The 15,265-nt window shown below is 38.0% G+C and overlaps 1 protein-coding gene across 5 annotated transcripts in view; it reads right to left on the bottom strand.

The window, feature by feature from the left end:
• Positions 1–5,384: 5,384 nt before the first annotated feature.
• Positions 5,385–15,265, bottom strand: part of fah (fumarylacetoacetate hydrolase (fumarylacetoacetase)) — a 39,080-nt gene continuing 29,199 nt past the window's right edge. For 2 of the 5 annotated variants that reach the window (XM_044135889.1, XM_044135909.1), the window contains exons 10-14: positions 14,481–14,556; positions 12,531–12,577; positions 11,779–11,898; positions 10,623–10,740; positions 5,385–7,129 (exon numbers count right to left, since the gene is read on the bottom strand). In XM_044135889.1, coding sequence (XP_043991824.1) covers positions 7,053–7,129; positions 10,623–10,740; positions 11,779–11,898; positions 12,531–12,577; positions 14,481–14,556 — 438 coding nt within the window. In that variant the 3' untranslated portion in view covers positions 5,385–7,052. Of the gene's footprint in view, positions 7,130–10,600; positions 10,741–11,778; positions 11,899–12,530; positions 12,578–14,480; positions 14,557–15,265 lie in introns of all 5 variants that reach the window. The other 3 variants (XM_044135900.1, XM_044135919.1, XM_044135924.1) reach the window with 2 other exon arrangements.

Below are 15,265 nucleotides of genomic sequence, written 5' to 3'. Positions count from 1 at the left end.
ACACCGCGAGACTTTAGGGTTGCATTAATAATTGAATGTTAAACAGTGCAGTTATGTAGCGTTACTACTCCTTATTAAAATGATCAAAAGTGATTATTTGTTTACTAGTTTCTGCTAAAATATTTCGACTCAATGTGATTCCTTCCTTCTTCCAATATCACTGACCTGAATTAGAGGTCACCTGCACACCAGCCATTATTTCAGAGTAAAACTGAATGACGATAGTTTACGAAAAAGACGTTTCAGTCTAAAGTAATATCGCAGATTGAAAATAAGTCCTATGTAACAGTACTGGAGAATCTGCGAGTTTTTCTCTTTAAAAAAATCTGTCAAGCAGAAGAGAAAGAATTCTTAACTTTAATGGTGCCATTTTTAAAAACATGTCAGATCCTCTAGACAAAAAGTATTGGCACAACATACAATTTTCTTAAAGGAAAGAAAAATGTAGGTTTCTTTTTGAAAATTATAAGAAAAATTCTAGTTTTCTTGTGGAGAGAATCAAAGCTTCATTCCTAACTGTACAGGCACATGCAGAGGAGGGGGTGCAAAGGGGACTTTAGCCCCGCCGCTTTAATCCTTGATGCCCATAGTGCCCATTTTAAGTTTCTTTTTCTTTTTCCTTTTTTTTCAAAAAATTTTGTTTTTTAATTTTTTATTATTATGTTTAATCAGTGTGTCAGGAGGCCTACTTGTGCCCCTCAGGAATAATATTTAGCTAAATGTAATAATTTAGCAAAATAAACTAGAATGGCTGCCCTCAGTCTAATAATGACTCTCAGTTTCTCTGCCTCCATGTTGTTCAGACACCGGGTTCATGGTGAGGAGGAGGGGGCGGAGCTGTGTCCCCTAAATAGCAAATTATGGGCGAGAATATCTTTTCATACACTGGTTTGTGAATAAAAACATAGGTCTGATGTGGACCTTAGAAAAACTGTTTCTATTTATATTTTCATAATTGTCCTTGCAATAGCAGGACAAAACCTGACTCGCCCCTAAATACAGAAATGCTTCAGCTGCAGACAATACATCTGGCTATAACTTAATCAGGCTGCTAAATGCTCGGTTTGCTACAAGCAGTCGGTTCTGACCGACAGATATAAAGAATGTCTGCCTTTATATCAGATATCCTGATATAAGAGACGGTACTGCAACTGTCACCATGAGTCGTAACACGGCTCAAAGCCCCGGTACCACCTCGGACCACCTGGTACCACCTGCTGACTGTTCGCTCTGCTTCTCCATAATGTTACTAGCAGGCGGGTTGATGGGATCTGGGCTTGAGGTGAGCGCTGTAAATAAAAGCTGTTGCAGAACCTCAAGTGTTAGAGGTAGTTTTAGCCCAGAGCATTTAGAGTTCACAAAATAAACATCAGAGAAAATACTGTAGCAATAATTAGAATCACAGCATAAAGCCAAACATGCCACAATTAAATGAATCAAAATGTCCCCAAAGCATCGGCGGACTGACATAGGGGCCATTGAGGGATTCCAGGTAAATTCCAGAGATGCGCATCGCAGCAGCTCTTCATGCAGGGCATGAAGAGGTAATATGGGGCCTTAGACAGAACCCCCCACCCCACAAAGCCCTTCCTACTAAGAACCTCAGCATCACTAACAGTGTTTAAATGTAGATAAGGTGAAGTCTAAGGTTAAGGGAGACCAGGTGTATTGGCTGAGTTTAAAATCAATCACTGATTATTGGTAATTTTCTGTGATGTATTTGTGAACGAACCAGCTCAAACACAAATATTACACCATATTGTAGCCAGGGTAACACAACAATCAAACTATCAAGATCAGGGGTCTCAAACTCCAGTCCTCGAAGGCCGCAGTCCTGCAGTTTTTAGATGTGCCACAGGTACAAAACACTGGAATGAAATGGCTTAATTACCTCCACCTGGTGTAGACCAGTTCTCCAGAGCCTTAATTATTCTATTCAGATGTGGTGCAGCAGAGGCACATCTAAAATTTGCAGAATTTTGCTAAAATTCTCCCCAGGTGTGAGTGTGTGTGTGTGAATGGTTGTTGGTCCTGTCTGCTTTCTGTGTTGCCCTGCGACAGACTGGCGACCTGTCCAGGGTGTACCCCACCTCTCGCCCGGAATGTAGCTGGAGATCGGCACCAGCAACCCTACCGACTCCTCTAAGGGACAAGGTTGAACAGAAAATGGATGGATGGATGGATATATATATATAATTCCCTTCTCACCCACCGCAGGTGTTCTTCTCTCTTTCTTCCTCTGGGATCTTGAGGGTTCTGCGCAGTATCTTGGCTGTGCCTAGGACTGCACATTTCTGGACTGAGATGTATGATGTTGTTCCTGGGATCTGTTGTAGCCACTGAGGGTGACTGCCCCGAGGGCCCCGATGACCACAGGCACCACTGTGGTCTTCACTTTCCAGGCCCTCTCCAGTTCCTCCCTTAGGCTCTGGTATTTCTCCAGTTTCTCATGCTCCTTTTTTCTGATGTTGCAGTCACTTGGCATTGCTACATCCACCACAACGGCTTTCCTCTGTTGTTTATCCATTACGACAATGTCCGGTTGGTTTGCCCTTACCATTTTCTCTGTCTGGATCTGGAAGTCCCACAGGATCTTAGCTCGGGCATTCTCCACCATTTTTGGGGGTGTTTCCCACTTTGATCTCAGGGGTTCCAGTCCATATTCTGCACAGATGTTTCTGTACACAATGCCTGCCACTTGGTTTTGTCGTTCCATGTACTAGTTCCCTGCCAGTATCTTGCACCCTGCTGTTATGTGCTGGACTGTCTCAGAGGCCTCCTTGCACAACCTACACCTTGGGTCTTGTCTGATGTGGTAGATCTGGGCCTCAATTGCTCTGGTGTTTCAGGGCGGCCAGGACGAGGGCCTCTGTGCTGACCTTGAGTCCAGCTTTTTCCAGCCATTGGTAGGACTTTTTGATATCAACCACTTCAGGTATTTGTCGGTGGTACATCCCATGTACGGGCTTGTCCTCCCTGATGTATCTATGGATCTTGGATGTTTCGTCTTGGACAGTGGTTCTCACACTCACTAGTCCTCTGCCTCCTTCCTTGTGGCTCGTGTACAGTCTCAGGGTGCTGGATTTGGGGTGGAACCCTCCATGTATTGTTAGTAGTTTTCGGTTCTTAACATCTGTGGCCTGTATCGCCTCCTTTGGCCAGCAAATTATTCCTGCAGAGTATCTGATTACTGGCAAGGCATAGCTGTTTATTGCACAGATCTTGTCCTTGCCATTGAGCTGGCTTCTCAGGACTTGCCTTATTCGTTGGAGGTATTTGGCTGTGGCTCTTTTCTTTGTGATTTCATCGAGGTTGCCATTTGCTTGTGGTATTCCCAGGTATTTGTAACTGTCCTCTATGTCTGCTACTGTTCCTTCTGGGAGTGAGACCCCTTCTGTGCGGATGACCTTCCCTCTCTTTGTGATCATCCAACCACACTTCTCTAGCACTTTGGTAGATATTGTGTCCAGTTTGACATCATGTTTAATTCCAAAAGGAATGTTGTTATGATTGCTACAACTAAGGAGTTTAAAGTTTGAGAAGATTAATTTTCTGTCTTTTAATATTAGCAAATCAAGTTATAAGTTTGGTTAATGTAAAAATTTCTCAGTCATATTCTGATGAGTGATCTCTGTGATGATGATACAAGTACATGCAAGCTAATATGTTGGCACAGAAATGTAGTATGGGTACAGATTAAGTTAAAGTGTCCCTTTCTCAAACTTATTGCAACTCGTTTTATATGGCCCATCAGTGGTGAAACTGCAGTAAGGGAAAGATGAAGAAACTGCAAGTAGCTTATCAGGATGCTTATATAGAATTCTTCTCAGACTTCAATGTTGGACATCTGCAAGTCAAATGTTTATCGTAAGTAACCCACTTTTCATGCTTTGCTAGGGAATTTCATGCTATATTTGCTGCTTGGATTTATCAAACAACTTAATAAGAGCTCTGACAACTGCAACACTTAGCAATGTTAGATATACTTCTAGCTTTTTCAACCATTGGGTTAATTGTTTATCTGGTTTGTGATGGCTGTTTCCTTCTTCTACTTGATGATTATTTGTTTCTCATTTTACTTATTTTTTTATATATGGCATAGAGTACTTTTTTGTCTCAAAATAAAGATTTTCAATAAGTTAGCACAGAGTAAAATAAATAATTTGTTTTTGTTTTTGAGGTCCTGGGGGAGAGGCCTTTGACATTTTTCTTCCATTTTCAGAAATGCAAGTCTCTGTTATATGCAAAGTGGGGCATGTCTCTGACAGGGCCAATGGCAGCAGCAACCACCACTACCAAGGAAGAAAGATGATGCTAATGAAGAATGTGCAGGCCTTGCACATGAGCTCCTGCCGACAATTCCTTTTGGGATCTTGCAGGGGTCGAAGGTGATCTTCTCCAGATGTCTTCTTTCTTTAATGTCAGAGCACTTTTTAGCACTTGAACACACAATTCGAGTGCTTTTTACTAGTACAAGAAAAGAAAAGCACTTGTACTATCTGCACACCCAACACAGGCTACATAGCCTGTAATGCTTCATAAAGAACAGTGGAGAGGTTCTGTTTCTTATTAGGCTCAAGCAGGGATGGCGCATACAGCACATTTTATCAAACCTCTCCTAGGGATGTTTATCAATTGGGTTTAAACCTAGTCAGTTTCTTCATAAGGCAAGGCCAAATAATAGTTATCAAACCAGTTAGTTTTCGTGCATGCTGAAGGGGTATGGCCAGATGTCAAACTTTGAAACAAACTCACCATGAAACACAAAACCTTTATATCTCCTATACAAAAACTTACTGAGACACCAACCCTTGGGGCCAGGCCCATGTATTCTTGTTGTTTTTTTCCCCCCATTGTTTTCACTGAAGAGCATTTGTGGTGCTGGTGGCTTGTATTTTTGCGACAGTAGGCAGACAGGAACGAGGGTGAGGAGAGGGGGGAAGACATGCGGCAAGGGTTGTTGGGACCGGGAGTCGAACCCGCGACGTCCGCGTCGAGGACCAAGGCCTCCAAACGTGGGACGTGCTAACCCCCTGCGCCACCACAGCATGTCCCCCACGTATTCATATTTGACCCACTTACTACAGAAAAAATATTGACAATCTCCATTTATAGTATACTGTGAGAACGATGTATTATTAAACACTTGTGTACACAGAATGAGAGCACAATAGTACATCTTTTTAAATCATGTGTCAGTAACACTTTAAAACAGTGGTTCCCAAAGATTTTCTGGGGCCCTCTATGGATTACAATAAAATCCCCCCCAAAAAATAACAATAAAAAAATCAACTGGGCACACACATCGTTCAACCAGACATAAACCTATACACATTTTATTTTCAAACTCCACTTAAGATTCCACACTACAAACCATCTGTATATATATATATTTTTTTTTTTTAATTTAATTTTGTCCATTTTACAGTTTATAACCACAGGCGAAGGGAGTCCTCATTCTTCAGCAGTGGATGAAGGACATTGCATCTGCATTCATCTCTCATATGCAACCTTTGACTGAAATATAAAAATAGCAATAGTTGACGTGTGAGCAGAGATTACAAGCAAGCAAAGTTGCAAAAAATTTTCACCAACTGAAAACTCGTTCATGGTGTACAGCTGTTCAAAGAAATTGAATTGCTTATGAACGACACGTCAATACTCTTAGGAGGTACCGCTTGGCTTCCTCTGATCATATAAGCAGTCCTGGCGCTGTTTTCTTTCCACCGATACCTTCACTTATGTTTCTTTTTTTTTTCTAAAAAGACTTTATTTCAATCTGGAGAGACTCACATTAAGAAAAAAAATGATTAAAAAGTTTTATTTTTAAAGTTTATTTTATTTTTTTACAAATTAATTTATGGGAGAAGGAACTCTGACCTTCACAAAAGACACTGTGCTGTGAATTGCTTTAAGCTTGGATGAGCATTTTGCGATGCTGTTTGGCAACATCTTCCCCTCTGGAAAACACATGGTGTCATGGATGAAGGTCCTTATAAACAGAAGGTTAACTGATGACTCGCTAAGAGGAGGCATGGTCTAATGTTGATGGGCTGCAGCAGATGAATGTAACGCAGGTGGGGCTGAAGAGTCTTCCAGTTTGAATTTACACCAAGGCTTCATTTTATTATTTACAAAAATAATGCTCCATTCTTAATTCATACAAAATATTTGGGAAATTAAGATACAAACATCATTTTCCACAACAACTAAAGAAAACAGTTGAACAAGAACATCTGAACATCTCGGTGAGCTTCATTATTATTTTTAAACACAATCCTTTGGTGAATTAACTATAGAGTCGCACTTTGTTTATTATGGAAAACAAACGGTTGTTTACATGCAGTACCTTGAGGACCCCAATTTGAAAGAGATTGATCTACAGAAATACACTGCTCCATTAGAAAGAACATATCAGTACCAGCAGGAGGTCTTAGAGATGCTAACACCATCCCCCTTTTCCGTCTGGTAACCAACTGCTGGGTCACCACTATGGAGCTTGCTAAGATTATTTAGCATCGTCACCGATGACAGCGGATAAATCGTTTTCCTGGAACAGTAAGTTGTCTCATCATCAGTTAGACATTGGGCAGTACATACATAAGCATGTTTAACAATCCTAAGATCTTTCTCCTGGCTTCGATTGATTGTTTTATGATCAGGAGAGGTACAGTTTTGCAGACAGCTGTAGTAATACTACTGGGAGGAAGTGAAGGAGCTCGATCTTTTCACAGATTATCTGTCTCATATTATATTGTCAAAACATGGTGACAGTTTGACTAAATTTTGATAAGCATTACATATTGCAGTTTTAAAAGGTAAAAAGCATATCTATAGTATGCAGTTTTGAATGAGCTTAGAAAATGCTGATGCTGAGGAGACTAAGGTGAACTGATTTTTATTGAGCGAGGGATACAAAAACAAATAATATTGCTTACTGAGGCTTTTCATATATGTCTATGTATATGTATATATATATATATATATATATATATATATATATATATATATATATATATTCCATTAAATGATGACTTCAACCACTGTTGGTTTCAGTGTTTTAGAGCTGGGAGGATGGTTCCTTTGCAGAGTCCGAACCCCACCCTGTATCCATCTCCTTTACAGTAACCTAAGAAGAAAAAAATCATTATTACAAAATATTACTGACATCATTCAGCTGATACAGAAGAATATAACAGTAATTAGACAGCATACATCAAAACAATACATAAACATTTTAAAGTTATGACGAGGCTTGGTTATCAGTGTAAAAGAAACTTAAAAAATAGCAAGGTTAAGTAGTTATTGAATACACTTAATACTAAGTCCACATTTGTGTCTATTTCTTTTCTATTGATTAGTATATCCTAAAGTTAAATGGTGTGGTTTCAGTAATATGCCATTTACTGACTTATTATGCCATTATAACTAATATGCCATTTCTTCAAATGACCTTTTTGGATCTGGTTTCTGCAAAGCCTTTTTAACTGTCTTTTTCTCATTCTTCTATTCCAAGTGCCTGCTTGTTGTCCTCTCTGATTAGTTTCTTCTACTAGCAGTGTTCATTCCTCAACATGCATCTTACCATGCTTCATCCTACAGCTGACATCTCATATTGTAGCCTAAACTTGTTGCACTATTGTTGACTGTTTTGACCCTGAGTTTATCATTGTGTGTTGTTTTAATAATTTTATTCACAACTACAGTAACATTTTGCCCAAACAAATTTCCCTCAGTAAAAATAACGGATATTCTTTTTTTAAACATTTATTTAGGATTTTTCTGAGTTAATTTTACAGAAGAAAAACAACAAAAAGTAAACAAATACACCATAAACAAAAATCAACAAGACAAAACTGTCAAAACAGTGCCAGCTTACTGGAGTACTGATAAAAGAGGCTATATATAGAGCTTTTCAAAGTGGTTGAAAGACAGTAGGTAAGCAATGTCCGTATACCAAAAAGAGAGTTATTAATATTTATGTTAGCTTAAGCTAGCCTAAAATGACAGGTGGTTGTTGTTTATTGAACCAATACGGAACGAGATTTATTCTGGATTGCTATAAATGTCTGATAGACACACATCTCAACAATAAGTGTAATAATAATGACCACAACAAAACATGGGAAATATTAAGGTCAGCTAAATTTTTGACGCGGGACCTAAATAGGACCCCCCTCTACCAATCCCAACAAACTCACGCTGTTGTTACAATTGCTTAGAGACAGACACCACGCAGCCACGGTGAGCTTCTATCAACCCGCATCTTTTGAAAATGTCCACCCAATACTACACTGAAAAAATTGACTCTTTGGATGAACATAAAAAAATCATGGAAATGTTTTCCACCTGATTACTTTGCTTTATTCCAGCACCATGTAATTCTGTTACTCCTATTTAAAGCAAATGTGTTGGCTCAATTTATGTTATTATGGTTATTCTATGGTTGATTCTAAATCAAATGTGTTGGCTGAACTTAATATATTATGGTTATTCTATGGTTATTCTATGGCTGATTCTAAATCAAATGTGTTGGCTGAACTTAATATATTATGGTTATTCTAATTTAAATAAAATGAGTTGGCTCAACTTATTTTATTATGGTTATTCTATTAAGTGTTCGCTCAACTTAATATATTATGGTTATTCCAATTTAAAGTAAATGTGTTGGCTCAATTTAATTTATTAAGGTTGATTCAACTCACTTACAATGTAATTTAAAAGAGCCAGCCCAACTAATTTGCAATGCTTTGGACCAAATAATTTACTTGACTAAGATTAATGGCAATTTAGTTGAAACCAAGCGTCGAGGAATAAGGCCTGCAAACATGGGGCGTGCTAACCTCCTACGCCACCACAGCATGCCTGAGAAACCAACTTATGTTACAGTGATACCTTCACACTACTTATTAAGTTGATCCAAGTCATGAAAATGAAGTTAGCTCAACAAACATGCTTCATGCTGAAAGAAAGTTATTTAATTGTGTGGAAATCCTTTCCATGATTTAATTACCTTAATTCAAAGACATTTTTTTTAAAAAGTCAATGACATTTTCTACAGTTCTTAAATGCACTATATCTAAATTGCTACTGTTACAGTGCAGTTCTTAAATGCCAATATTGCCCTGCAGAGAAAACCAAATATCTATAGACAGTACAGTGCACAACAGAACTGTATTTTCAAAACCCAGCCATCTTACTGTATTTTCATGCTGTAGTATTTACAGCTATTTGTTACAGTGCATTTCTTAAATGCCAATAGTGCCCTGCAGAGAAAAACAAATATCTATAGTTTAATGTGTAACTAAGACCGCTTTGAAGTTTTCCCAGGCGCAAAACAGTTATGTTGTGTGATCTTCCATAATCTCTTGTGATCCCCTGATCTTGCTAGATCCTCTTCGGAGGGAAATGAATCTGACTAACTTGAATCACGTTATCTCAACTTGAATACATTATTCAAGTTAGGACAAATATGATTGTCTCACGTGAACTCGTGTGATATCCCGTGATCTCACTCGGCCTCAGCACAAGATCAATCTGACTATAATGAATCATGTTATCTCAACATGATTAAATTTCATAAACATGAAGTTGTTGAATTTCTTGTTTATCCAACATGTCTGGGTCAAATTTTGTTTGAAACATGAAATTATTTAGTTAAAAGTACATGATATTCTTTCGTTAACGTGATAACCCCTAAGTTAATTTTTTACAGTGTATGTTTTATGTGTTTTGCAGACCCTCCTTGTTCACCAGAGTATCTGGAAAATAACAGGTATTCCTTATTTGTATATTAATGACAGAAGTGAAATAACAATATCAACAATAACAAAAGTAATCTATTGATTAGTTAGAGAAGAGCGACTTAATTGGATGAGAGGTGTGAATCTCTGATTGTGACGTACCATGGATTTTGTGGAACCCAACACCGATGGTCTTACCATCTTGTTTGTCTATTGTTAATGATAGGAGATTGTTCTTTCATGCTAAAGAGGGCAGATAAGTTATACATTGTGGAAGTAACACTTAGATAGTCTCCAGGATCAAGGAGCTCTCCCCCCTGCTGTTATATGGCACTGCATAAGTCTTGACCAATCTCATGATAAGACTATGCAGAAATGCCTAAAGCAGAAGAGGAGTGAGGAGCACATTATAAAATTTTACATTACAATATTTTTTCAAACAATTTTGTCAAAGGTGCGTGCAAGAATCAAGCCACCTGTTACCACCCACAGCCTTTCTTGGAAATGTTTGGTTTTGGAACCTAGAAGGCCTCGACAGTGTGTCTGATGAGGGCGCATTTGCGTAATTGTGAAAAAAATGTGACAATTTTGCCGAAACATGTGCACTGAGCGTTGCGAAGCCGCGAGGAGATGCCGGGGTAATTGTAATTGATGGGGAAACGTGGATGGAGAGGAGATGCCCTCTTTATTCTGGATCTTGATAGTATCTCATTATTTCGAGATTGTATCTCAAAATAATGAGAGTTTTTTTTTCTTTTTACCACAGTGACAGAAACAGGCTTCCATAGATTTTAGCACCACCTAAGCATGGTAACCTTATGTTGTAGAAAAGTCTTATATATGAATATGTTATTCACCTTTGACACCAAAATGTCTAACCTGTGATGGTGATCTCATCTCCATCCTTCAAGAATGTTCTAGTTTCTCCTCCTCCAATGTCAATACTCTTTGACCCTCTCCAAGACAGCTCCAGCATTGAACCAAAGCTGCCAGGGTTCTGTGGAAATAAAGTAAATGTTCTCAGTTTGTTTAGAAAGTGGAAGCGTTTGAGTCGTGATCAGTGGTGGTGAAGAGGCAGAAGACACAATCAGCAGGACAGTCAAAAACACAACCAGACCTGTTCTGAGAATTCCACAGTACCACACTCTTTGCCAGCTTTACAAAGCCTGGTTGAATGGCTCTATTATCAAACATGAAATAGCAGTGTCCTGTAGTGCACTGTAATGTTACTATGAGTTAGGGAGATAAAATACATAGGTTCGTCTCAGTCCATCTGAAAAACGTTTTTCCTATGTTTTCAACAGGGGAGTAGTGGTGCATACCCGTGACATCACTAGCAATAACCTAGGCTGTGTTAATGAGAAACCACACAACTATGGATATTATAGCCAGTAGGTATTTTTGAGCCATTTCTTATGTACGTTTACAGCTGTTTAAAAAATTTGTCTGCTATCTGCAGGAGTTTCCCTTCCCTCTTAACTTCTTCTGTTTTGCTTCAATGAAACGGTCACAGAGAGCCACAGTTTTCATCAGACAGCCTCCTCTTTGAGCAACGACATTACAATTTGATCAAGAAGTTAACTTTTCATCAGTCTTATTTTTATAGACGTTATTTAGTAAAGAATTGTACAAATGTATAGAATTCTTTATTGCGTCAGATAAATGTTTCTCAAGAGTATCCACGTCTCCTGCAAATACCAAAACCAGATAGTGTTAGCAGACTAGATAATGCAAAAGCATGGCAACAAACTGACAATTTTTGTCACAGATCTATGTCAATGACATCCAACTTTGGCACTATGGATGAAGTGTGATGTATGACCTTTCAGAGCTTAGGTTTAAGAGTAAGGTGTCAATTGAGTAATGGGTCCTATTAGAGAAAGGTCAGGGCAAAGCTATAGAAACGAATGAAAAAATGTATGGAAGACATCGCAAAGACCTTATACTGTGTGTTTGTGCATGCATGTGTGCGTATGCGGGTGTGTCTGTGTGTGCAAAATCATTTAATTATTATTAAGGCAGTAAGGTTGCTGACCTTACTGCTGACACTTACGGGCCCACTGATGGTACCGGAAGCCAGTAAGTCTCCTGGTCTGACATTGCAGCCATTACTTGTGTGATGGGTGAGCTGTTGCTTCATTGTCCAGTACATGTACTTTAAACAAAGAAAGATACAAAAGGAAATTATTTTATTTAAATTTACTGTAAACTCCGCTCCTCTATCCCTAATTTTATTAGAGCTTTAACACTCACATCTGTAATAACACTCACAGCTGTGAAAGCCTGCAGCTATGAAAGCCTGCTTCATCATGATCATCTCTTTAGAAGACATACTTTCACAGTCTCTTTCTGTAACAAACCTTTGTTATTCTGCAACATATTTAGTAACCTGGATCTGAGAACCATGTTTTTTGAAGCTCTAAATTCAGTTTCACTTTTATTATCACAATATGTGAGCGTATCATAAGGCAGATAATTTTATGAAGTACTATCTTTTACAGAGATTACTGGCAACTCTACTGAATAAAGTAAATATCTACAGTGTTAACAAAGGTGTTAACAACCAACATCAAGGAAAAGGCGACAGGCAAAAAACTAGAACAACAATAATTCAACAACAACATCAGGTCCATATTTGCCGGAAACATAACGTTGTTGAACCATCTGATTGATTTGATCAGAAGTACGTAATAGAGAAAGGTTAATCAGATGACCATGTGACTGACTATGTTTAGAGTCTACTTAAAATGCCACAATGTCCTCTTGAGGTTTTGTTCAGATTCTTACTTTAAAATTTGAACTGCAGATGTTTATAGCCTCAGTCATGCTCTGACCTTGAGGGAGAAAAAGCAGATAACATTTAGCATATATGACACAAGGGTAAGGCATCAAGTCTCAAGAATCATTTGTCAAACTCAAGCACAGAGCTAACATTTCAGTTCTCCCAGGATGATTGAAGTTTGTGCATTTTGATTCCTCGTTTCAATTCCCAGTCCAGCAACTAAAGAAGCCGCCAAATTTCAATAAAGAAAAAGCAGCTGTAGTGTGTGCGCAACCATGGACAGTATGCGGCAGCAACTGAGAGTGTGGATTCACTTTAATAAATGAATGGACCACTCGGCTCAGTGTGACCCAGATAGTGAGAAGGAATGAGCTCAGTGTCCATGTCACAGGAAGGAATTTTTCTCTTATTGATGGATTTAATGTGCATAAGGTCTGTGTCTGGACCAAGTCATCTGGTGTGTGTGATATGTCAAAATGAAAGATGGCCTTCATATTTTTTCATTACTTTAAGAAATCTTAAAAGGCAGAAAATATTTGTTGACACATCAACTTTTAAAAAACAAAGCTCTCCAGTGAAAGTGCATGCATGCAAAAAGAAGATTCATATCAATAATGTTATGAATATATTCAAGTACATGCGTGCGATAAGATATCTATATATTAGTAAGAAATAACTCTGTGGACTGCGACAGACTGGCGACCTGTCCAGGGTGACCCCGCCTCTCGCCCGGAACGTTAGCTGGGGATAGGCACCAGCAACCCTCCCGACCCCATTAGGGACAAAGGGTGTATAGAAAATGGATGGATGGATGGATGGATAACTCTGTGGAAAAAATTTATAATAAAGTTAAAAAGATCATGCAATTAAAATTGAGAAATTGAGAATATTTTTTTCAAAATCAACTAGTTAACTTTGGCTCATTGTTGACTTTTTTTGACTCTGTCATTATATAGAGTTGGAATTGAGAATTGTTCAATTGCAAATGGTGCCTAACCCTATATGACACAGTCCATGTAACTCACAGCTGTAGAATTAAGAAATACATAGAACTTGAATATACATGCACATATGTTCAAGTATGTGTATACTTCATCACGCAGAACAAGGGTTGTTTGCCTATCTCCAGCAGTCATTGGGAGAGAGGTGGGGTACAACCTGGGCAGCACAAAGGCACACAGTGCCAACAACCATCCATACACTCACAGCAGAGCAATTAAGAGAGCCCAATGCACTGAAGAGTTGTAATTTTGCTGGAGTAAACTGAGGCCAAGATTCAGACCCTTGCCTTTTTACTACAAGATACAAGAAACCCCACAGTGCACCACACATACAAAAAAATAAATAAGAAACTTCAACTGAAACTTTGGATTGTTTTTTTTATATTCCTGATACAAAAGACATTGTCAAAGAAGATTTTGATATTTACATTACCTATAAATTTTATAGAATTTCTTTTAAGTGGACGGCACACTGGAAAAACAATTAAAATTACGATTTACAGTTTGTTTGTTTCTTATGAAAAAACCCTTTAATTTAAGGATCCTGGATTGGGTGTTGATTGTTCCAAGTGTAGACATGGTTGTCTAAAAATATTTGAGGAATTTTATGAAAGAAGTCATACAGTTTAAACGACAATGATCTCTGATGTTGACCATATGTATGTAAACTTCTGAAATAAAAAATGGCAAAAAAAAATCCCTAATAAATGTGTCCACTAAGTTCTTTAGCATTTATAAACAGAAAGAATTGTAATTCTAACTAATTTAACACAAGAGAAGATTGATCTCATTTAACTTCAGACTGAGAATTTTTTTTAATTTTCTTTCTGCATGTAAACTTGTGGTTTCAACTGTAGATGATTATATATGACAGATAAAAACTCTTTCGTCTGCAGTTAAATGTACACCAAATTTTTTGCAAGTTTCTTGTGTGTGTTTGGATATGTACAGTACCCTTGAGTGACACAAACAGGTTAATGTTGAAGGTATAGGCGTCTTCATGTTGTAGGTACGGGAGAGGTTGGGGATCCTGTAAAATAAGGTTGAGAAAAAAAATTAACAAAGGGGGTCTCAAACCCACAACACTGAAGCACAAATGGGATGACTTTCTATCAAATTAATAAAGTAAACGAAATTAACAAAATAAAATATGTTTGTTTTAGTTCAGTTAATGATGGATGGATGGCAGAACAAACTGAAAAGGATTTTTGGGGAGCTGTTACTCCATGGTTATTTACCAAAGAGAAGAACAGATAGAAATCTGTTATAGAAAAAGTTAAAAGTGTAGCAGAAACACACAGGCTGACCTAGAGCATTACCATTAAACCATACTTAGATGGACCCTTGCGCACTCTTCACTATTCTAAATTAGTTTAAGAAGGCCTTTATCATGATATATCATTTCACAGAGTATGCTTTGATTCTGAGCAGGGCTGGCCCAAGGTATAATTAGACCTTCAAGGAATCCTAGATTAGTTGAACAACATCACAAACAGCAATTTTTTAGTTAATAGAGAAACTGTTAAATAAAAAATGCTGTTTGTGATATGCCGATGTTCATAATTACTTCAAAAACTGTATATCTTTCATTATATTTTTCACCCATGGAGATTGCCATTTTTTCACCTGCTGTGGGTTGATGATGCGGTTCTGTACTGGAATCTAGAAAGTAAACACAGGAAGGCTAACTTTCCCTGAGTTGTTGTGTAGCATAATGAGTTTGACTGGTGAAATTTTAA

This window comes from Gambusia affinis, linkage group LG02, assembly GCF_019740435.1.
Source record: "Gambusia affinis linkage group LG02, SWU_Gaff_1.0, whole genome shotgun sequence".
NCBI classification, from domain to species: Eukaryota; Metazoa; Chordata; class Actinopteri; order Cyprinodontiformes; family Poeciliidae; genus Gambusia; species Gambusia affinis.
Note: the sequence above shows the minus strand (reverse complement) of the source record. Positions and strands in the feature narration are given on the sequence as shown.